The sequence below is a fragment of the Sphaerodactylus townsendi genome, linkage group LG13 (assembly GCF_021028975.2).
Source record: "Sphaerodactylus townsendi isolate TG3544 linkage group LG13, MPM_Stown_v2.3, whole genome shotgun sequence".
Lineage (NCBI taxonomy): Eukaryota > Metazoa > Chordata > Lepidosauria > Squamata > Sphaerodactylidae > Sphaerodactylus > Sphaerodactylus townsendi.
The window spans coordinates 52,531,714-52,556,495 of NC_059437.1; the positions used below are offsets into that span (position 1 = coordinate 52,531,714).

General features: G+C 49.5%; 1 protein-coding gene across 1 annotated transcript in view; it reads left to right on the forward strand.

Annotated features, from left to right (window-relative positions):
* The window catches only part of NCOR2 (nuclear receptor corepressor 2), a 343,452-nt gene that overhangs the window by 96,946 nt on the left and 221,724 nt on the right, over positions 1-24,782 (forward strand). The window contains 1 exon segment of the mRNA XM_048513864.1: positions 14,016-14,255. Within this exon segment, the coding sequence (XP_048369821.1) occupies positions 14,151-14,255 (105 nt within the window). The 5' untranslated portion in view covers positions 14,016-14,150.

A 24,782-nucleotide genomic window follows, 5' to 3' on the forward strand; every position in this document is an offset into this window, starting at 1 on the left:
GTAAAAAACGGACAACTGAATCTTCTCACGCTGGTGCAGCCACACAGCATTCTCTGTCACTTCCCCTTAAATCCTCAGAGTGGTTTCCAACCATAAAAATTTAATCTACGATAAATAATTAAAACGCCCCCCCTATGTTAAAAGAGCCAGAACCAGGATTCAGTTGAAGCCTCATCTCTGCCTGGCACTTTCTCCTAAATGGCAGAAAGGGAGAAGTAAAGCTGCCATGGGAAACATAACGCCTATCCTAGTGGTTACTCAGTAGAGCAGACCTGGGCATTATACGGCCCGCGGGCCACATCCGGCCCGCCGGATGACCCTGACTGGCCCCCCTGCCGTGCTGGGGAGAGAGGCGTCTTTGAAAGCCCCGCAGAAGCCGGTTGCCTTTATTGCCGAAGCTGGGCGGGCTTCTGCGCGAACGCCTTGCCTTGCTGGGGAGCGAGGTGCCTTTGAAAGCCCCGCAGAAGCTGGTTGCCTTGGCTGCCGGCTTCTGCGGGGCTTTCAAAAGCGCCTCGCCCCCCTGCCTTTTGGCCCGGCCCTCCACAATAGTTTCTGTTTCTTATGCAGCCCCATGGAAAAAAATAATTGCCCACCTTTGCAGTAGAGTGAGTAGAGGCAGAGTAAACTATCTGTGCAGGTTGCAGAGTAGAGTGGTGTGATCTGAAATTTCGGCGGTGTTTTCCCTCTGCTTTCCAAACTATTCAACCTCTGTTTTGTAGTTATAGGACAGACCTCATCAACTGGTAACGGGATGTATCTTTCCAAAGGGGCTTTGTATCTTTGAGAGTAACGGGATGCATCTTTCCAAAGGGGCTTTGTATCTTTGAGAGTAACGGGATGTATCTTTCCAAAGGGGCTTTGTATCTTTGAGAGTAACAGGATGCATCTTTCCAAAGGGGCTTTGCGCTGTGTGAAAGTGTGCATACAAGTGTTTGTTTGTTTAGATTTGTATCCCGCTTTCCCGGCCGCAGCAGGCTCAGAGCAGCTACCAACACGTTCTTACATAATACAGTACATCCTTCATACACAGTACAATACATACATAGTACAGTACAACCTTCCTAGACCTCACCTGGAATATTGTGTACAGTTCTGGGTTCCGGAATTCAAGAAGGATATCGACAAGCTGGAATGGGTCCAGAGGAGGGCAATCCAAGTGGTAAAAGGTCTGGAATCCATGCCCCATGAGGAGAGACTTAGGGAGCTGGGGATGTTTAGTTTGGTGAAGAGAAGGTGAAGAGGTGACATGATAGCCATGTTTAGATATTCGAAGGGGTGTCATGTTGGTGAGGGAGCAAGCTTGTTTCCTGCTGCTCCAGAGACTTGGACCAGGAGTAATGGGTTCAAGGTGAAGGAAGAGAGATTCCACCTAAACATCAGGAAGAACTTACTGACAGTCAGGGCTGTTAAGACAGTGGAATGCACTACCTTGAAGTGTGGTGGAGTCTCTTTCTTTGGAGGTTTTTAAAGAGAGGTTGGTGTGGAATCCGTGCTTACCTACAAGGAGAGACTTGGGGAGCTGGGGATGTTTAGTTTGGTGAAGAGAAGATGAAGAGGTGACATGATAGCCATGTTTAGATATTTGAAGGGATGTCATGTTGCGGAGGGAGCAAGCTTGTTTCCTGCTGCTCCAGAGACTAGGACCAGGAGTCATGGGTTCAAGGTGAAGGAAAAGAGATTCCACCTAAACATCAGGAAGAACTTACTGACAGTCAGGGCTGTTAGACAGTGGAATGCACTACCTCAGAGTGTGGTGGAGTCTCCTGCTTTGGAGGTTTTTAAAGAGAGGCTGGATGGCCATCTGTCAAGAGTTCTTTGATGGTGTGTTCCTGCATGACAAGGGGTTGGACTTGATGGCCTTTGGTGTCTCTTCCCACCCTATGATTCTCCTTTTTTTAAAAAAAAACATCCTTTAAACATTCTTCCAACCTGTGCTTTGCATTTGGTTTCAAAGTTCAGGCAGGCTGCTCATCTCTTGCCCTCCCTCACCCTTACCAAGACTTGAAATCAAGCTGCCTTTGAATTCTCTCTCTCTCTTTTTAATTTGGCTGCTTCCATCATTGACGCTAATTGACTGCCAGAATGAGCTGTGTTGAGAATCCCGTCTTTTTGCGAAGGAAAAGGGGCGCTCTAATTATAGCAACTGTTAAAGATGCCTCGCTTGGAAAGGGTGTGGATGATTCTCTTGCGAACGCGTCAAGATGGGGAGCGGAGATTTCACCCGAAGTGGCGTTCAGAGTTCTCCTCTGCGGCAGCCAAAAGGAATTGAAAGGCTGGGGGGGATTGGGGATTTCTTTTTTATTCTTTTGGTACTATGTAGGTTTACACCCATTGCAAGAAACTCGGGGGAAAAGTAGAACTAATTGGTACCAGAGAGTCACAAGTGGTGCTAGCCCCCCCCCCTCGCCCCAATTCATATTTTGCATGTTGTGTAATGCATGTACGGGGTGAGACTCGTTCTAATCGCAAACTTGATGGTTGAATGCCCCTAGAAAGGACCGGAATGCAAGAACGCCTGTAGAAAAACAGGGGCTTCTGCATTTTTGGAGAGTTCTTCAGATGTGCCAAAAATAGTTCAATTTGTAAATTTTTTTAAAAAACCTGGTGTCTGTGTGGGGAAAACGGGACCACACAGACACCAAGGCAGCTGATGAACACTGAGCGTGCTGTAGGAAGTGTGAAATCTTGGGAGCAGTTAAAGAAGAAGAAGAAGAGGAGGAGGAGGAGTTTGGATTTATACCCCACCTTTCTCTGCTGTAGGGAGACTCAAAGCAGTTTACAAACACCTTTCCCTTCCTCTCCCCACAATAGACACCCTGTGAGGTAGGTGGGGCTGAGAGAGTTCCAAGGAAATGTGGCTAGCCCAGGGGTCTGCAACCTGTGGCTCTCCAGATGTTCATGGACTACAAATCCCATCAGCCCCTGCCAGCATGGCAGGTTGCAGACCTCTTGGATAGTCCAAGGTCACCCAGCAGGAATGTAGGAGTGCACAAACAATTGGCCATTCTGGCAGGGGCTGATGGGATTTGTAGTCCATGAACATCTAAAGAGCCGCAGGTTGCAGACCTCTTGGCTAGTCCAAGGTCACCCAGCAGGAATGTAGGGACGCGCAAACACATCTGGAGAGAAAGTCAGGGAGGGGAAATTGCTTACAGTGTCCTGAATGGGGAGATTTGTGTCCGAGAATCGATCTCAAATCATTATGATCTCGTGGCGCCGGGAGATGCAAATTTACAACTCGTTGTCGATAAACTGCAGAGATGCCCCCCTTGCCAAGGGAAGGGCTGTAATGTTGGATTTTGCTTGGAGGAGAAAGAAGATGCTCTGATCTGGTATCTGGGAGGAAACTGACGCCCTCCTTCCAGGCAGTGGATGAGATTTATATTTATAGCTGTAGCTTGACTGGTCATTCAGTGTCTGGGAAGTGAGAATTATGATGCACCGGCTGCCGGGAGGACCTGGGCTGCACTAGAGCGTTCCAGAAGTGAAATATGGTAGGGGAAGGTAGGTGCAGCGTCAAAAACTAGCCAGAGCCAAGCTTTCTGCAACAGTTGACTGCCTTGTCTCGCCTTGGATAGTTTGACCAGTTTGAATCTCAATACAGGAGCAAATGCTGGGCGAAAAAATAAGGTTGCTGTTGATTTTGCCACATCCTTGGTCTACCCGTCTAGTAAATCCTTGCTTGCCATCCGTAAATCGCGATTGCTTCTGGGAAGCGGGTACAGAAGACTTCACAGTGATGTTTTGGGTTTGTTTTTAGGCCATAAATGGGCAGTGGCCGGACAGTTTCATAATATGGAACGTGCCTGTACAGAATCAAATCAGTGACCTGTCTAGCTCAGTACTGTTGTCTCTGATGGATGGAGGCTCTCTAGGATCCTAGGCAGAAGAAGGTATTTCTGTCTCTTTGCTGTCTAAGGTCCTGTAGCTTCAGGGTTGTAGGAACCGACCCTCCTGAGCTTCTGCATTATAAGCAAGAGCTCTACCATTGAGGTCCATCACCTTAAAACAGGAGTCCCCAATCTTTTTGAGTCTGGGGGCACTTTGGACCCCAGTAAACATAGTTGCTAAATGGCTGCCGCAGGAGGTGGGATCAGCCATAAAAATCACAGAATCATAGAATTGGAAGAGACCCCAAGGGCCATCCGGTCCAACCCCCTGCAATTCAGGAACACACAATCAAAGCACTCCTAACAGATGGCCATCCAGCCTCTCTTTAAAAACCTCCGAAGAAAGAGACTCCATCACACTGTCGAGCGGCCCTTACCGCCAGGTTCTTCCTAATGGAAGCCGGTGTGGTGTAGTGCTTAAGAGCAGGTGGATTCTAATCTGGAGAACTGGGTTTGATTCCCTACTCCTCCACCTGAGTGGCGGAGGCTTATCTGGTGAACCGGATGTGTTTCTGCATGCCTGCATTCCTGCTAGGTGACCTTGGGCTAGTCACAGTTCTCTCGGAACTCTCTCGGCCCCACCTACCTCACAAGGTGTCTGTTGTGGGGAGAGGAAGGGAAAGCTTGTAAGTCACCTTGAGACTCCTTACAGGAGAGAAAAGTGGGGTATAAATCCAAACTCTTCTTGTTCATCTAATGTTCAGATGGAATTGAGGAGATATATGACTCTAAGGCTGATTCTGCATGGGCCGAAAACAGCAGTGTGAAAACGGTGTAAAAGGGTTTAAAACAGTGTAAAAGGGTTTATACTGTTTTCATACCATTTTCACGCCACTGTTTTTAGCCCATTCGGAATCAGCCTAACAGTAACTCTTCAGCAGTTCAGGCAGAAACTCTCAACAGGATTGTTTTTAATGTGCACAGCCAATCAGAAAGGGAGAGGGAAGCCCCACCTAACCCCACCTACTTTTTTATAGCAGCCAGGGCACCATGGTGCTCATGGAAACCACATTGAGAACCCGTTTTAAAATTTTGCAGCTTTAACAGAACTGGACCGCAGATCTTTTTAAGGCTTCGTGATCGACAAGCCTCAAAGGAAAGTAGAACTCATGTCAGCAGGGACTGATGGGAATAGTAGTCCATGAACATCTGAAGCACCAGAGTTGGACACCCTTGCTCTATGGTAACTGTTTGTGGATGGTAGACACATTGCCCTAAAACCAGAGGTGGGATCCAGCAGGTTCTCACAGGTTCCTGAGAGTAGGTCACTAATTATTTGTGTGTGCCGAGAGGGGGTTACTAACTGGTGATTTTGCCACGTGATTTTTGCCTTAGTTACGCCCCTCCTCTCAGCAGTAGCACGCAGAACTTGAGGCAGTCTAGCAGGAGGTACACCAGCGTGCATGGCAGCCTGCGCCTGCGTGCATTCGTTTCCCACCCAAGGACTGGTGCAGTGGCTGCATCCCGCCCAGGAATGCCCGACCACGCCCCCGTCGCTACGCCACAGTTTGAATCCCACCACCATGGGAACCTGTTACTAAAATTTTTGGATCCCACCACTGCCTAAAACCCTTTAGTGTTTTTTTTCTTTTCCACACCACTTCAGGAATTGCTAAACAAAACAGGTGAAGCTGGGACAGGGAAGGGGTTACCTTGAATGTAAAACACAGGAGGGTTTGTATTGTTCTTCTTTTGCTGATTCCTCTGCTACGCGGTTTAGAGAGGCAACCGGGCTTAAAGCAAACCGGGTGAGCATTTTTGCAGCTATTATGCGCGTTGTTTAATCATTAAAAATATTGCTTGTGACCTGAGCAATTATGTTTGACAAGAGAGTCGCGAGCAGGTGGCTTCCGAGACGCTCTGACGACATCAGAGATCCCCTCTGCCAACTCGACAGTTCTGCCCGTTTGGAAAGGCGCCTGGGAAGGAAAATTAAAATTCTGCCAAATACACTCCCTACTGGTGCTTGAAACCAAAAAGAAATGACATAAGCATCATTTATCCTAATACGTGCGCGTGAGGCACTTGCAAGCGGAAGATCATTATGGACTTTTGGTGGGAATAGTTTGGTTTTTGTGGTTTTTAACATACATCAGGAATGCAGATTGGCTGGTAAACATCTTGGACTATTTTTTCCCCAACATGGTAAGCTCATTAAGGAATTCTAAGGTGGTCGTTTTTGTTTTTCTCTTTCTGTTTTTCTTGTTACAGCTGTTTTCGGGTTGTATCCCGCCCTCCCCAGGTTTATGCTGGGCTGTGGGGATGCTCTGTGACTCCGCCATGGAAAATATATAGAAGGGGGCACAAGCATTCCTTGAAAGAGAGTTCACTGGGGTGCTGTGTGGTTTCCGGGCTGCATGGCCGTGTTCTAACAGCATTCTCTCCTGACATTTCGCCTGCATCTGTGGCTGGCACCTTCAGAGGTTCTGATAGTAGACATCTGAAGATGCCAGCCACAGTTGCAGGCGAAACATCAGGAGAGAATGCTGCTAGAAGACAGCCATACAGCCCGGAAACAACACAGCACCCCAGTGATTCCGGCTGTGAAAGCCTTCGACAATACAGAGTTCCCTTCCGTTGGTTCTCTGCAACACATAGGCACAAGGCAGTGGTAAGAATTCCTCCTTGAGAGCTCTTGGCACCTGTGCAGGGCGACTGTAAAGTCCTACAGACCTAGCCATGCCCATGGTGTGGTGGTTAAGAGCGGTGGACTCTAATCTGGAGAACTGGATTTGATTCCTCACTCTTTCACATAAGTAGTGGATTCTAATCTGATAAACCAGATTTGTTTCTTCACTTGTCCGCATGAAGTCTGCTGTATGACCTTGGGCTAGTCACAGTTCTCTCAGTCTGATCTCCCAGTAAGGTTGCAGGTCCCCCTGGGAATGGCAGGGGGCGGGGGGAGGTAGGGTGCCAGGTTCAGGTTGGAAAACTCCTCAAGCTTTAGGGATGGAGCCTGGAGAGGACAGGGACCTCGGTGGAGTATAATACCATAGAGTCCACCCTCCAAAGAATCAATTCCTGCAACTTCCTATTAAAAGCACACAGAAACAAACCGTGGTTTGCTACAAAGCGCAATCTGTGAATTGCCCATGCAGCATAATGAGACAATATCCTTAATTGCAGTGTCCATTGTAAAAAGTATTTTTTAAAAAAGAAACCATTGGGAGTGTGATTCCAATCCCGGATTGTTGCCGTGCTGTCGAAGGAGGGTTTCTTTCCCCCTCCACATCTTTCCTCTCTTTCCAATTTCCTTGTCTAAATCCTGTCTGCTCTGACCTCCTCAGAAGTTAAGCAGGTTGGCCCTGGTTAGTATTTCAATGGGAGACCACCATGGAAGTCTGGGGTTAAGAACATAAGAACATAAGAACTAGCCTGCTGGATCAGACCAGAGTCCATCTAGTCCAGCACTGTGCTACTCGCAGTGGCCCACCAGGTGCCTTTGGGAGCTCACGTGCAGGAGGTGAAAGCAACGGGCTGCTGCTGCTGGTGCTGCTCCTGAGCACCTGGTCTGCTAAGGCATTTGCAATCTGAGATCAAGGAGGATCAAGATTGGTAGCCATAGATTGGCTTGCTTCTCAGGTAAGCAATGGCAACCCACCTCTGTTTGCCTCTGCCCTCATCTGGATGTCTAACTGGATCTCATCAGATCTTCAAAGCATCAGCAGGGTTGGCCCTGGTTAGTGCTTGGATGGGAGACCACCACAGAATCCCAGGCAGAATTCTGGAATTCCAGAATAGCCAGAGGTCAGCAGTGGGAGTCCATTTCTGTCTTTTACCTGCGGGGTTGCCACAAGTTGGCTGTGACCAAAAAAATAAAATACAACTGTCAAGAGTTTCAGGCTTTCAAGGAAGAATTTTGTGGTTTATAGCTGGAAAGTAACTTTGTTGGCTAGTAGATCACCACCGAAGGCCACGGTTGCCGTGCAGAGGCATGGAATGGCAAACCATCTCTGTTTGTTGCTTGCATTACAAACCCTACTAGTGTACCATCAAATCCTGCCCTCACCCCAAAGGAGTATCTGTAATGTTTTCTCTAGCAGGGAAAGAGCAACTCTAGAAGGAAGCAGGGATTCAGATCAGGAAAAATGGTGTGAAGGGAGGATTTAACTTCCCTTGTTCCAAAGCAGTGACCAGTCACCTCCTGAGTTGCTCTTAAATATAATTAGAGACATCAGACGCTCAGAGTCACGGGCTCCCTTAGTGGCCTGCTGGTACCCAGATACATCTCTGCTCTGGATGACACCGCTGCTTTTCATTTGGGATTAAATAATGGCCCAAATACCCTTTCAAGGCACCAGCCACCCCTCCCAGGCAGATATTTTTCTGCCGGTTGTTGAAAAGCCGCTCTGTTGTAATTCCATCACAAAAGCAGGGAGGGTTTTTCCCCTCTCTTCCTTTCGGGGAAACGTCTCCAAGTGCACTTCATTGTGTCTTAATTATTTCTTCATGCATGCGTTGGACTTTCAAAGGAAGCTTCACCCGTCAGCCTAACCTTCCTGGAGATCAAACGGCAGACCTTGGAATGCAGTTGTGAAAGCACTAATGAGGCTTGCAGGCTGGGCTGGAAAAAGCATTATGTGCTGTGTTGAAGAATGAGAGCGAGAGAACGTGCACATTCTGCAAACAGTGGAGTCATCCAGTGGCAGTATTTCGTGTACTTTCCACGTGGACTGTTCTTTTCTCCCCAGCCCAAGAGGTGGGAGTCCACGAGCCCCCGTTTCTTCTCACTTAAAACTGGGTCCTGAGGTTCTGTCTTTGTGTTGTGATGTGTCGCGACCAAGAAATGTAACTGAGCGTGGAGATACGCAGTTGAAAGGACGTTCCAGCGTGAAGGTTCCAATCACGTTTCTGGAGATTCTGTGTTCTGAACAGATGTGACAGACGAAGGACTCAGGAGAAACATCTGGACATTTACGGTCTTGAATGTATATCTGAAAAAATATTCTTGGTGTTTTTTCAGATCTGTTTGAGTAGCCAGGGTTATAGTTTGTGGAATATTGGTAATCAGGGCCATAAAGTTCCAGAAATATTTGGGCATTTTAAGGCTCTTGGGCCTGGTTTTTCTTCAGTTTTCAAAGGGGGGAGGGAAGAAGCTTTTCCATGCAATGGGATCAGACATTAGGGGGAGCACTGGTACTGTCTGGCCAAATGTGATGGTTGGATTCTCGGCTTTGGCATTGGTTCTCTTGGGCGTGCCACCTTGGCTTTGGCTTCTGCTTGGCTTCTGTGGTTTGCCAGTTGATTCTATTGGGCTTGCAACAGCGGTCCTTGCTGAAGTTGGGTTGGCTTGGATTCTCTGGTCGAACGTTGATTGTGTTGGGTTCTCCCTGTTGGCCCGTGCTTCTTCAGGGATTCTGTGGATTGACATTTGTGGCTTATTGGCCAGTGATTACTCTTGTGTGTTTTCTCAAAAAAACAGCAACAACAACCGTGGAATTTCTGCCCCTGCCCCAGGAAGCAATGGAGACAATCAGGATGACTTGGGGCACCTTGTTCAGGAGCCCATAGCATTGCATACCCTGATGCAATTCGCTTGAAACTTGGGGGTGGGTGGGTTAGTAGACAGACCAAACTATGTTTCCTGCAATTTTGGTGCCATTTGCCACTCCAACCTCCTGAAAAGAGTCCCCCATAGGGAATACAGGACCTGGAAATGTTAGAATTCTGGGGTGGGATATTCAAATCCAGATTTTGAAAAGGAAGCATTTTGAATCAGTTCTTGACTGAGGTTCTGCCATGGACTGCAGGTGCTTGGCCCTTGGAAAGAAGGCAGGAATGGAGATGTCTGGAAGCCTATGGGTTGGTTGGGCCTTGTAGGAAAACTGGGAGCCAAGCTTTCTTATTGAACACATGTACACACCATGACTCCTTATGGTGAATCAGACCGCCGGTCCCCATTATTGTCTACTCAGACTGACCATTGCTTTCCAAGACCTCATGTGAAGGTCTTTTATCACTACCTACAGCCTGGTCCTTTAACTGGAGTTGCCGGGGATTGAACCTAGGACCCTCTGCATGCAAAGCAGATGCTCATCCATTGAGCCACAGCCCCTTCCACTATTGTTGCTTTGCCAGTAGTATCCTGCTTGTCTCAGGGTTCCTGGGCCTCTGAACTGAAAACCTTCAAGTCTAGGGTCTGGTAGATTCCCCCATAGCACCAAGTCCAAGGTCTGGTAGATTTCCCCATAGCACCAAGTCTAGGGTCTGGTAGATTCCCCCATAGCACCAAGTCTAGGGTCTGGTCGATTCCCCCATAGCACCAAGTCTAGGGTCTGATAGATTCCCCATAGCACCAAGTCTAGGGTCTGGTCGATTCCCCCATAGCACCAAGTCTAGGGTCTGGTCGATTCCCCCATAGCACCAAGTCTAGGGTCTGGTCGATTCCCCCATAGCACCAAGTCAAGGGTCTGGTAGATTCCCCCATAGCACCAAGTCTAGGGTCTGGTAGATTCCCCCATAGCACCAAGTCTAGGGTCTGGTAGATTCCCGCATAGCACCAAGTCTAGGGTCTGGTAGATTCCCGCATAGCACCAATTCTAGGGTCTGGTAGATTCCCCTATAGCACCAAGTCTAGGGTCTGGTAGATTCCCGCATAGCACCAAGTCTAGGGTCTGGTAGATTCCCGCATAGCACCAAGTCTAGGGTCTGGTAGATTCCCCCATAGCACCAAGTCTAGGGTCTGGTAGATTCCCCTATAGCACCAAGTCTGGGGTCTGGTAGATTCCCGCATAGCACCAAGTCTAGGGTCTGGTAGATTCCCGCATAGCACCAAGTCTGGCGTCTGGTAGATTCCCGCATAGCACCAAGTCTGGGGTCTGGTAGATTTCCCCATAGCACCAAGTCTAGGGTCTGGTAGATTCCCCCATAGCACCAAGTCTAGGGTCTGGTAGATTCCCCCATAGCACCAAGTTGGCTTGGACATTTCTTTTCAGCAGTCAAGTCTGTTGTTTGTAGCACATCTTCGTTGACCATCAGACTAGAAGCCCAGAGACCCTGTCCTGAGTCCCCACTCTGCTGTGGAAGCCTCCTGGTGCCTGTGAGCCAGTCCCATACTCTCGTCTTATTCTACCTCATAGGGCTGTTGTGAAGGTAAAATGGAGAACGATGCAAGTTGCTTTGCGTCCCCGTTGAGAAGAAAGGTCAAATATAAGTGAGGTGAATCCAATCAGTGGAATATTTCAGGCCTGCTTCGAGAGTTGCCCTTTTTGGTGTGGCTATTGCCACAAAATGGTGCTCTCGTCTACCTTGCACATGGACGTTTTGTATCGATTCCACACCCAGTCTTGGTGCTCTGCACTCCTGCTGTGGGGTGGACGTCTTCAGGGGGTACATTCCAGAGGTGGGATCCAGCAGGTTCTCACCAGTTCCCGAGAGTGGGTTACCAATTATTTGAGTGTGCCGAGAGGGGGTTACTAATTGGGTCTGCTTTTCCATTAGAAATTCCATGAGGTCCAAAAATCATAAAGTTCTGTTTCCTATGTGGCTGGTTAGCGAAGGTAGAAAACGGGATCATTCTCCCTGTTGGGCTGTTTTAAAAACATGTTTTAGTATATATGGTAAAGTTCCTTGTTTAAGGAAAGTATCCTTCTTTTGATTTCTAGAAACAAAATTAAGTATTTAAAAGTATTAAGTATTTGACAGGCAGTCAATTAGAGGAGAAGCAGTTGTTTCTGTTGGCAGTAGACGATAGGACTTGCTATAATGAGTTTAAATTATGGACAGAAAGATACCAGCTGGAAATTAGGAACTTGTTTTTTACAGTAAGAGTTTTTTACAGTAACAGAGAAATTATTAATGCCCCGCCCCTGGAATGCCCGGCCACGCCCCCGTCGTACCCCGCCCAGCCCCAATGGCGCTACGCCACTGTTTGAATCCCACCACCATGGGAACCTGTTACTAAAAATGTTTGGATCCCACCACTGATACCTTCCCTGTGCGGCTGTTGATTGGCTTGTTCCCTGACGGCGGCGCATGCAACAACAGTTGCTGGGAGCCAGCCTGTGAACCCGGCTTCTGTTTGCGATCTGTTTGCGGCCAACGAGAGTGCTCCTATCAGCAGAGACTGGTTTTTAGGAAGAGGGTTTGTGGGGCGATACTTCCTCTTTCTCTATGCATCAGCTCCAGTTTCACTTGAAACCGAGGTCTTCTCAAGCTCGTTGTCTAACGGAGGTTAGGAGAAAGCCAAAAGGAAGCAGGGTGCTGTTTAAGAACAGAAGAACATAAGAACAAGCCAGCTGGATAAGACCAGAGTCCATCTAGTCCAGCTCTCTGCTACTCGCAGTGGCCCACCAGGTGCCTTTGGGAGCTCACGTGCAGGATGTGAAAGCAATGGCCTTCTGCGGCTGTTGCTCCCGAGCACCTGGTCTGCCAAGGCATTTGCAATCTGAGATCAAAGAGGATCAAGATTGGTAGCCATAGATCGACTTCTCCTCCATAAATCTGTCCAAGCCCCTTTTAAAGCTATCCAGCTGAGTGGCCATCACCACCTACTGCGGCAGCATATTCCAAACACCAATCACACGTTGCGTGAAGAAGTGTTTCCTTTTATTAGTCCTAATTCTTCCCCCAGCATTTTCAATGGATCCCCCCTGGTTCTAGTATTGTGAGAAAGAGAGAAAAATTTATCTGTGTCCACATTTTCTACCCCATGCATAATTTTATAGACTTCAATCATATCCCCCCTCAGCCGTCTCCTCTCCAAACTAAAGAGTCCCAAACGCTGCAGCCTCTCCTCATAGGGAAGGTGCTCCAGTCCCTCAATCATCCTTTTGCCGCGGGAAAGGCTGCCCTGCGGCCGTGAGGTGTTAGCAATTTTGGGGCGGTGGCGTTTTTTGTTCTTTCTTTTTGGGCAGAGGTTATTAACAAGCTTTTAAAAAAACCCTACTCTGCAGAAAGGCGGCCGGCAGAGTGAGTCACATGCTTCGGAGAAGATGGTCTGCGACTGAACCGTGGCAGCCTTTCCACCCGCCTCCAGGCATCGGTGGGCAATTTATGTTTTGTATAATTAAGAGTTAATGCAGGAGCCAAGCTTAATGCCTCTTTAAACAGCTGGCAGTCGAGGGCCGCATGAAGACATCAGTTACTTTTAATAGAAATTCTGACAAAGCGAAGCCTGCCACCGTCTCCAAACAGAATAGCTGTAAGGGTCCATAAAAGCCAGAAGGTTGTAAAACGGGCTTTATTTGTGCTCGTACCAGGGTGGTCGTCCTTTGTGTCAGGCCATTAAGTTTGGACTTCTGCGTTTGTGTATACCTCTCGTTCCCGCAAAATATAAATAAAGTTTTTTTTTCAGTGCTCACCTGCTTAGTATTACAGTTGTTTTCCAAAAACTTTGTCTGGAAAAGGAGAGAGAAATTGGCTCGGATGTGGAAATAGTGACTGGAGAGAGTGAAATCATGTGTGCACCCACTCTGTGAACTCGTGTGCACCCACTCTGCCCGAGTGTTGGAGCATTCGTGTGCACCCACTCTGCCCGAGAACTCGTGTGCACCCAATCTGCCCGAGTGTTGGAGCATTCATGGTGTACACCTTCTTAAACCCCCCGCCTTTTTTTTTTTTTGGTGACCACAGGCCAGAATTCACTTCCTCAATATCAGGCATGTATTTTTCTCATCTTTTCAGCATCTACAGAACTGTCACTATGGTTAAATCCTCGAGAGACCACCCCATTTCGAGTTGGGTCGCTCATGGGACCCATCTCTTGAAAAAATTGCACTCAGTTCATTTTGGGGTCAGTTTTTCCACCCCGCTTTTGAAACACTTAGCCCCACTGTTGAATGTAGACTTGTATCCAGCTCCTGCAAACTTTTGTCACTATTTTTCTCAGCCACAACCTGTGGGTTTGCCCCAAGCTCTTTGTATATTCCTTGTGTAGTCTCGGATACTGAACATGTTCCTGGCCCTTGTTTATACATTCTTGCCTAAGCTCTGAGCTTTAGCAGGGCAGTGATGTCAAGCGCTTTATATTTTCACAGAAGGAATGTGGTCTCTGGGGTTTGGAAACTGTCGTCTTCTTCTTTTGTGGGGTGTGTGTGTGTGTGTGCGGCTAAACTTTCTGCTGTCTTAACGGGCTTGCAGTTTTGACTTGAGTTCTAACTTTCAGTTTCCATGTTTTCTTTGCAGGCGCAGCATGAGGAAGCCAGCATGCGCATAATGTGGACAAACGCTGGGATTCTTTAGGGCTTTGCATCACAGAACTGAGGGGGATTCACACCGAGAGAGTCTGGACCCCAGACCCCTCGCAGGGCTTCGCAAGCAATGTCTGGATCTACTCAACCTGTGGCTCAGAGCTGGCGGCCAACTGAAGCTCGGTACCCACCCCACGCCATGTCCTACCCAATAGCAATAACTCAGCCTCACATGGTAAGTTGCGCGTGCTCTTCTTGCCATTCCTTTCAGTTTTCCCAACAAATGCCTGGTTGCTCTTTCTCTGGATGAGAGATGGTGTGGCTGAGCTTTGGCGTGGTGTGGTGGCTAAGAGCAGTGGCTAAGAGCAGGTGCATTCTGATCTGGAGGAACCGGGTTTGGTTCCCAGCTCTGCCGCTTGAGTTGTGGAGGCTTATCTGGGGGATTCGGATTAGCCTGTACACTCCCACACACGCCAGCTGGGTGACCTTGGGCTAGTCACAGCTTCTCGGAGCTCTCTCAGCCCCACCCATCTCACAGGGTGTTTGTTGTGAGTGGGGAAGGGCAAGGAGATTGTCAGCCCCTTTGAGTCTCCTGCAGGAGAGAAAGGGGGGATATAAATCCAAAACTCTTCTTCTTCTCTTCTAATGTGTGATTGAGTAATGTGAAGAGGGAGGGTTGTTGTTGTTGTTGGGGGGGGGGGGGTCTGCCAGTTTCTAGTCCTGGCTGAGAGGCATGGTGGCAAACGTGCCAGCTGGTGGGCGCAATTCTGTTCATAGCTACGTGTGATTTGGGGTTGAAGATGGGCAGCAACAACGACAAGAAGCCTTTATTGGCATACGAAACAGGACAACATTTCAAAGTAAAACAAAATTTAAAAACACAGTTAGAATGACTAATTTCCAGGTATAAAATTTGCAGCAGTCTCACGAAAGAGCACATCAGAGCTGTTCAGGAAGTTGGGTATCTTGTAACACTCTTGCCACTGAGAACATTGCAAGAAAATGGAATTCATGTATTTCATGCGTATCTTATCATATTTAGGGCATGCAAACAGAGAATGGTCGTTTCAACCGTAACCAGATCACAAGAACAAACCCTTTTAGAACGTTCTATATTCTTAAATCTTCCCTCCAGAAGAGCTGATGGCAACACATTACATCTTGCAGTAGCCAAGGCTGTCCTCTGGGTGGGATGAAGATGGGCAGCAGGTGCTGGAGCTACTTGGGATGGGGATGTATTTGTGGGCTTCCTAGGTCGAATCCCCACTACCGTCTTAGCCAGGTTTCAGAACACAAACTAACGGTCGTCCCTCAAACCTGGTTAGTTTGTGTTCTGAAACCTGGCTAAGACGGTAGTGGGGATTCGACCCTAGTTTGTGAAAAGTGGGACTTTGCTCTTGCAAGGTTGCTGTGTCTCTTTGACGTACAATTCAGATTATATGAATGCCTTGTCTGCATTGAGTGGCAGAAGAATTCATAGCCCCCCTTTGCTTAGGCTAGTAATTTTAAAACGCATCACATCTCAACTTTTTGGGCAGAGATGCCAGAAAATGCCGCTGCACAAAAGTTAGATCGCAGGCCTGGTCGCGTTGACCAAAAACTTAGAGCTAGCAGAATTATAATTTTTAAAAACTAGTCTTAGATGTATGTTGAAGGCTTTCACAGCCGGAATCACCAGGGCGTTGTGGGTTTTCTGCGTTGTATGATCGTGTTCCGGTAGAATTTTCTCCTGACATTTCACCTGCATCTGTGGCTGGCGTCTCTGAAGATGCCAGCCACAGATGCAGGCGAAACGTCAGGAGAAAATGCTACTGGAACACAGCCATACAACCCGGAAAACCCACAACACACTAGTTTGGGAGTTGGAAAGAGTTTGGAAAGAGCTGGTGCTGTATAGTTGTTCACTGAGTGAAGCCCTGGGTTTGAATGTGACCTGTGCTAGATATCCTTAAACTAAGGTGACCAGATGGTCACCTTTGTGAACCAGGACGGGGGTTTCAAACAGAAGGCGGCCATGCGCAGAGGGCCACTGCCTTCTGGGGCTTGCCGTTTCCCGCCCTGTCACAGGGCAAACCCCAGAAGGCCATGCTCCTGCGGAATAGCAAACCCCAGAAGGCCATGCTCCTGCGGCCGTGGCAAAGCCCCCCCCCCCAATTGACAGAGGTGCCTTCAGCTTCCGGGCCGCTCCCCCCGCGGACAATTTGTCCCGCGTCCCGCGGGTTATTTAAATTGTCCTGATTTTTGGGAGGCTGCCGCACTGCCTTGCGCCCCAGAAGGCAGTGCGGCAGCCTCCCAAAAATCGGGACAATTGAAATAACCCATGGGACGCGGGACAAATTGTTTGAAGACGGGACTGTCCCGCCAAAAGCGGGACGTCTGGTCAGCCTGCCTTAAACAGACTTCTCTCTCCTTCAGCCCCACATCTGCAATGTTTGTTTGTGTTGCGTGGGTTAAGTGTTATCAGGTCACTTCTGACTTATAGCAAGACTATGAATTTATGTCCTCAAAAATACCCTGTTGTTAACAGTCTTGCTCAGGGACGGCAAACTGAGGACCGTGGCTTCAGTTCTTCCCCTGCTGGGTCTTTCTCTTTTCCTGCTGCATTATTGTCTTTTCTAGTGACTCTTTCTCATGCTGTGACCAAAGTTATGGTAGTCTCAGTTTGTCACTTCAGCTTCTGGTACCAGTCCAAGTTTGATTTGGTCTAGATTAGCTGTTTGTTTGTCTTTTTGGCAGTCCACGAAACAGCGGCGAAGCTACCAGGGGGTGGGGTGGGGGTGTGGCACCAACCGGGTGCACGGATTTGGGTCACGTGGGGGGGCGCAAAATTCCCCTGGCCCCTCCCCCTTCCCCCATGTCCCCTTGCGGCGCCCCCCTCCGTGGTGCCCCCCCCCACACTTTCTTTAGGAAACTGAGCTGGCTGGAGAACAGGCCTTCCTGTTCTGGCGGGAACTACATTTCCCAGGAGTCTACATTTCCGAGGGTATCCTGGGAAATGTAGTTCCCACCAGAACAGGAAGGCCTGTTCTCCAGCCAGCTCAGTTTCCTAAAGTAAGTGTGGGGGAGGGGCTCCGCGGGGGGGCATGATTTCCCTTACACACACAGTGCCCCCCCTGCAGCCCCCCCCCCACACTTACTTTAGGAAATCGAGCAGGCTGAAGAACAGGACTTCCTGTTCTGGTGGGAACTACATTTCCCAGGATACCCTGGGAAATATAGTTCCCACCAGAACAGGCCTCCAGCCTGCTCGGTTTCCTAAAGTAAGTGGTGGGTGGTGGGGGTGGGGGTGCCGTGGGGGTGGGGGAAGCCAGAGTGTGCACCGGGCGCACTCTGGCCCAGCTATGCCTCTGACCCGAGATCTGTAAAACTTTCCGCCAACACCATATTCCAAAGGAATCCGCTTTCTTTAGGTCAAGTACTTGCTTTGCAGTGGGGCTTTCTCATTTTTGTTTGTTTGCACAGGGATTCTCTTCCTGCTCAGTGTCCCTAACTAAGCTCCTCTGCCATTTTGCCCACCCACGGCTTCCTCATTTCCCTTTGGAGAGGCCTGCTGCCACCCCCTCTCCTCCCCCCCCCCCCAATCTTTGGTCTAGTGTTAGTTTGCTGGATCATGTCAATTTCATCTCAGTTTCACTGGGTCTGTCGCTCCAACCCTAGACTTTCAGCACGAACACTTTTAAAAAAGAAAGCCCTTCTGATCCTTCTGAAATGGTGGCCCGAAAAATGGGAGGAACTGCTATGGCCGTGTTGGCGAACCTTTGGCACTCCAGATGTTAATGGACTACAATTCCCATCAGTCCCTGCCAGCATGGCCAATTGGCCATGCTGGCAGGGGCTGATGGGAGTTGTCGTCCATAACATCTGGAGTGCCAAAGGTTTGCTACCACTGTGCTATGGTGTGTCTCTGCACAACCAAGGCATACACACGTTTTTATTTTTTAATTTTTTATTACATTTGATATACTGCCCACCCCTGAAGGGTTCTGGGCAGTATACAGAAGATAAAATACTAATAAAGCCATATAAATATAATACATAATTAAAACCCAAAAATATAGCATTGCAACATAGCATTATAGCAAAACTGAATAACAGATGGAGATTCTACCCCCTGGATAGAACACAATGGCCGCAGAGCTGGCCACAACACAATGGTAACCAGCCACGGTGATATACAGGGAATAGTTGGGGTGGGGGTGGGTGATGGCAAATCAGCGACTAGCCTCCCCCAAAGCCCGGTGGAACAACTCCATTTTGCAGGCCCTGCAGAATTGTTCAAGGTCCCACAGGGCCCTGATGGTCGAGGGGAGAAGAAGAAGAAGAGTTTGGATTTATATCACACCTTTCTCTCCTGCAGGAGACGCAAAGGGGCTTACAGTCTCCTTGCCCTTCCCCCCTCACCACAAACACCCTGTGAGTTGGGTGGGGCTGAGAGAGCTCCGAGAAGCTGTGACTAGCCCAAGGTCACCCAGCTGGCGTGTGCGGGAGTGCGCAGGCTAATCTGAATTCCCCAGATAAGCCTCCACAGCTCAGGCGGCAGAGCTGGGAATCAAACCCGGTTCCTCCAGATTAGATACACAAGCTCTTAACCTCCTACGCCACTGCTGCTCCAGCAGGCTCCAGTGGAGTGCTCCAGCAGGCAGGGGCCAAGGCTGAGAAGGTCCTGGCCCGGGGGTAGGCTAGTGGCATCATAGAGGGGCAGGGGACTACCACTTCTGCGTCTGCACTGTGAGGCACAGTGTTTCTTGACACATTCAAAGTTGGTAGCGCTGGTACATCCTCTTTATCTTCAGCAAACATAGTGATTTATGTCCCCCCCCCCCCCCTGAGAGTTTACAGTTGAGTAAACATAAGGAGAAACGGAGAGTCTGGCGAGGAAGGGAAATGCGGTTAACCGCCCGTGTCACCTTCTGCCTGTGCCTGCTTTCTTGCTGGGTTTTTTTTTTCCTGCCAGGCCTGCTGAATCATGAGGCACCGAAGGCCGTTCTGTACATGCACACTTATCACTTCCTGCCAGCTCTGACCTTTGGCAATGGGATTTCTCTTTGAGGGTTTGTGTGATTTCCTCCAGCGGCAGAAAGGATGCAGGGAGGAGCCGGCCCGCGCCGCAGTGGGGAGACCTGCCACGGAGCTGCGCCCGTGGACCTGTCCTAAGGGGACCTCTAACGTTTTCGTCTCTCAGAGAGGCAAAAGGCTCTTGCAGGCACTTTGTCCTTTTAATAAAGGGGTGGGGGGAACCCAATCCAGGGGAGGGCTGGGTGGGGAGATGAATAATCAATCTGCTTCACAGTGTGCGAGGTCTCTCTCTCTCTCCCTCCCTCCCTCCCTCTCTCTCTCTCTTTCTCCCTCCCTCCCTCTCTCTTTCTCCCTCTCTCCCTCCCTCCCCCTCCCTCCCTCCCTCCCTCCCTCCCTCCCTCTCTCTCTCTCTCTCTCTTTTTCTCCCCTCCTCCTCCCCCCCCCCCCATCCTGAGCATTCCTCCCGAAGAACTGTGGGGGACAGGAAGACTAGCTCGCCAGTCATATTTTAATTATTTGCAATCAAAGGAACCTTGTGCGCGCGCGAAGTGCTATGAAGTCACAGTCGGCTTATGGCAACGCCAGCAAGGCGTTTTCGAGGCAAGTGATTTGTCATTGCTGTCCTTCGCAGAGTCTCCATGGAGGTCTCTCTTCCAAATATTGATGCTGCTTAGCTTCTGAGATCTGATGAGATCGGTCTGTACCATGCCACCTTCCCACCGAATCAAAGGAATGAGAAGCATTGAGCGGGAAAGGGACCTCCATGGTCATCTAGTCCAACCCCCGGCCCAGCGCCAGGAATTCACAGCCGTCCCCCCTCACTCCCCTAGTGATCTCTCCGCTCTGAACCCAGGAGAAGGCATAAAACCTCCTGGACAATCTGGCCCCGAGGCCAGTCCACCCTCCGTAGCAGCCATCTTCTCCAGGAGAATTGATCTGGAGATCTGCTGTAATCTGGAGATCTGTTGTAAATTCTGGGAGATATCTTGGCTCCGCTCAGAGGTTGCCAGCTCTACGTTTGGGTGCTAGATTAAAATAGCGGCTGGCCTAACTTGGCGTAAATCAACTTTGTTTATCTGAAGTTTTAGCATGAGCTTCCATAAAGAAGAAGAAGAAAAGGAAGAGGAAGAAGAGGAAGAAGAGGAGGAGTAGTAGTTTGGATTTATATCCCCCTTTTCTCTCCTGCAGGCGACTCAAAGGGGCTTACAATCTCCTTGCCCTTCCCCCCTCACAACAAACACCCTGTGAGGTGGGTGGGGCTGAGAGAGCTCCGAGAAGCTGTGACTAGCCCAAGGTCACCCAGCTGGCCTGTGTGGGAGTGTACAGGCTAATCTGAATTCCCCAGATAAGCCTCTACAGCTCAGGCGGCAGAGCTGGGAATCAAACCCGGTTCCTCCAGATTAGATATACGAGCTATTAACCTCTTACGCCACTGCTGCTCTGGTTTGAGACTGGCCACTGATGGCGTTTCTTCTGAGAAGTGACTGGGATATCTCAATTGACCATGACACCAGAATTCCTTCTAACGAGAGCCAGCGTGGTGTCGTTAGTGGTTAAGAGCAGGTGGATTCTAATCTGGAGAACCGGGTTTGATTTCCCCACTCGTCCACCTGAGCGGCAGAGGCTTATCTGGTGAACCAGATGTGTTTCCGCACTCCTACATTCCTGCTGGGTGACCCTGGGCCAGTTCTCTCGGAACTCTCTCAGCCCCACCGACATCACAAGGTGTCTGTTGCGGGGAGAGGAAGGGAAAGGAGTCACCTCAAGTCTCCTTTCAGGAGAGAAAGGTGGGGTATAAATCCAAACTCCTCTTCTTCTTCTAATGCCCCAAATACAGCGACATACAGCTTGAATGCCAGATCTCTCCAGGGTACCGTTCTGTCCTTTCCCAGCCCGCAAAGAATATGGATGTCTTCGCAGGTCTTTGGCATGGAGGTATCCGTGCACGCTGAAAACAGGATGACATTTAGCCCAGTCACCTTATAGTGTGACAAAAAAAAAAAATCTGACTCAGCAGCTTTGGAGATTGTTGGCCAGGACAATCTGCTCTCTGAAGCCTACGATTGCGTCCATGCAGATAAGAGACACATGAGCAATTGAACCAAGTTTACACGGCTGACTCATATCTGGAGCAACAGGTTTGATTAGAAAGGACCTCTGGGCTGCCTTGTTTTGTCTTGAGTCTGCAACGTGTTGAAATGACGCTGGGGCAGGCTGCTCTGGGTCACGTTGACCGCCTTGATCAATAGCTTCTCTTGTTCCTCGGAGAACTGAATGTCAGGAATTCGTATTATCCTGAAAGTTGATAACTGCGGTCACCAGGGGAGGACAATCTTAGCTGACATGGCAATTCCAGCCAAGAATTGCCTTCGGTGGAGCACCAGTGAGACAACCTCCCTTCTCCTGGATGGTGTAGGCCAGGGGTAGGGAACCTTTAACACTCAAAGAGCCATTTGGGCCCGTTTTACACGGGAAAAGAAAACACTTGGGAGCCGCAAATAATTTTTGACATTTAAAATAAAGATAACACTGTATATATTGGGGTTTTTTTTACCTTTTACTCCACTCATTCTGAGAAGCGCATGGATGCGCCCGCCCTGCTGCCTACAGGGCAGGCAAGGATGGGGCCAGCGGCTTGGCCTTGCTGGCAGCCGGGAAAGCGCCCGCCCTGCTCGAACGGGGTGGGCGAGAGGGGAAGTCCGCGGCACTGCCCAGCTGGCCACGGGCAATTGGTGCGCCTGCCCTGCTGCCTGCAGGGCGGGCAAGGATGAAGCCGGTGGCTCAGCTTGTGGAGCCGCAGTGCAAGGGCAGAAGAGCCGCATGCGGCTCTCGAGCCGCAGGTTCCCTACCCCTGGTGTAGGCCATCTTGTTTGGTTCGGAATTTGATAGGATCCTGGTTGAAAACAAAGATAACAAGAGAGCCATGCCCGGATCTGCCAGGTTAGACAAGCCCACATTTACACCCAAGCCGGCCTTTAAGGCCTCTCGTTCATCCTCTCCCCGCTACCAGGAGGGAAGGACAGCAGGCTGGCAGACGCAACCCTTTTCTCTGACTGGAGCAGGGGTCGGGAACCCGCGGCTCCCGAGCCGCAAGCGGCTCTTCGCCGCTTCTCGTGCGGCTGCTGGCATGGCTGCCCCTTCCCGGGCAAGCCTGGGCAGAAATTAAGGCAGCGAGGCGAGCGTGTAAGCGGTTGAGCGAGAGGAGTGAGGCGGGGCCGGGGGGCGAGCGAGGGATAGGGGGCAAGTGAGTGGGCGGGGGACGAGCGAGCGAGCGAGGGGGCGATAAAGCGGGTGAGGGAGCGAGCGAGGGGGTGGGGGAGCGGGTGAGAAAGCGGGCGGGGGAGTGAGCGAGAAGGCGGGGGAGCGGACGAGAAAGCGGGGGGAGCGAGTGAGGGGGTGAGCGGGCGGGGGGCAAGCTAGTGGGGGCGGGCGAGCGGGTGGGGTTCGGGTGAGCGAGCGAGCGAGTCAAATCGCTCTTTGAATGGAAAAGGTTCCCAACCCCTGGACTAGAGCTTCTGTGGCTTAGTTGGGTAATGTAGCCTTTGTGTTGCAGTCTAAAAGCTTGCCAGTTCTAGTCCTGCCAGGGACTGGTCCTGAGTCAAAGATTGGAATCTTTTTTTTTTTTACCCAGTGTCATCTTGCCCTATTTATATACATCCCATGAACATATGGCTTTCCCCAGACAGAATCTGTGTGCCTGAATCAGGAATTAACTGTTTAGAAGAAGCTGGAAGAAAAGCCTGAATGTGTACTGCGCCTTTTTCTGCTATAAGAAGATTCAAAGTGGCTTATAAACTCCTTTCCCTTCCTCTGGTCACACAGCAGGAATGTAGGAGTGGGGAAACAAATCCTGTTCACCAGATAAGAGTCCGCCACTCATGTGGACAAGTGGGGAATCAAACCCAGTTCTCCAGATTAGAGTCCACTGCTTTTTACTACACCATGCTGAAGAGTGGGGTAAAAATGAGGTAAATAAATAAGAGTTTTTAAGATGCCAAATGGCTTACATCAGCAGGTGTTAACCTCTTAACCGCTCCGCTGTGCTGACTGCCAAAGAAACTAGGCCAGAGGTCTGCAACCTACGGCTCTCCAGATGTTTATGGACTACAAATCCCATCAGCCCCTGCCAGCATGGCAGATTGCAAATGCCTTAACAGTCCAGGTGCTCGGGAGCAGCAGCAGCAGCATCAGAAGGCCATTGCTTTCACATCCTGCAGGTGAGCTCCCAAAGGCACCTGGTGGGCCACTGCGAGTAGCAGAGTGCTGGACTAGATGGACTCTGGTCTGATCCAGCTGGCTTGTTCTTATATTCTTAACACCCAACTGGAGCTTTGTTTTCCCCTTGTGCTATTTGCAGTATCACTCTGCGGGCTTCTGAAAATCAGACCTCTTCTGGCAGGGTAACTCAGGGGCCCAGAGACCAAGACGTTTTCTCCCCACTGCTTAGAACTTCTGCCACCTCATGGGGTGGAATGCAGAAAAATTCTGTAAGTCAAGAAATTGCCTCCTGGGCTTAATTTTTTGGCCGTTTTATCCAGCTCGAATGGTACTCTGGCCCTTTTGGAAGCGTGGCTTTGCTGCTCGTCGGTGCACACGTGAGGATCTCGGCTGTACCGCCGGTCCATTTACTAGGCACCCCATAAATGATTCACAGAGAGCCGTGTTAGCTTTCTAGCTGCTGTGTTTGTCGCAGATCTTATTGCTTGGGTGTTACGTGAAGTTTTCCATTGCAGATTGCCAGCCTGCTGATTGGAAGGTGCAGGGAGGTGAACAGTTACATCCGTATACAGGTCTTGTTTACACAAACAGATTTACGGCATCAATATTAAAAGCTGCCTGCTTCCTTCACAAATGTAATTTGACCAGTTCGTTTTCATTCTGCATTTAGCTGTGGCGTCGAAATGATGGGGATTTCCTTTTTGGGGTTTTTTGGTCGAACCCTGTCTTTGCTGGACAGAAACCAAATGGCAACTAGCAAAGCTTGAACTGGGCTAATGTTGAGGGGCAGTCCTACAACCTTGAACAGCAGGAACTGAGTGCTGGAAGAAAGCTATCTCAACAAGATATTGTCGAAGGCTTTCACAGCCGGAATCACTGGAGTGTTGAGGCGTTTCCGGGCTGTCTGGCCATGTTCACAGATGGGATCCAGCAGGTTCTCACCAGTTCCCGAGAGTGGGTTACTAATTATTTGTGTGTGCCGAGAGGGGGTTACTAATTGGGTCTGCTTTTCCGTTAGAAATTCCATTCGGTCCAAACATTATAAAGTCCTGTTGCTGGTTAGCGAAGGTAGAAAACGGGACAATTCTCCCTGTTGGGCTGTTTTAAAAACATGTTTTAGTAATATGGTAAAGTTCCTTGCTTAAGGAAAGTATCCTTCTTTTGATTTCTAGAAATAAAATGAAGTATTTGAAAGTATTAAGTATTTGACAGGCAATCAATTAGAGGAGAAGTAGTTGTTTCTGTTGGCAGTAGACGATAGGACTTGCTAGAATGAGTTTAAATTATGGACAGAAAGATACCAGCTGGAAATTAGGAACTTGTTTTTTACAGTAAGAGTTTTTTACAGCAACAGAGAAATTATGAATGCCCCGCCCCCGGAATGCCCAGCCCCGCCCCCGTCGTGCCCCGCCCCGCCCCATTGGCGCTACGCCACTGTTTGAATCCCACCACCATGGGAACCTGTTACTAAAATGTTTGGATCCCACCACTGGCCGTGTTCCAGTAGTACTTTCTCTTGACGTTTTGC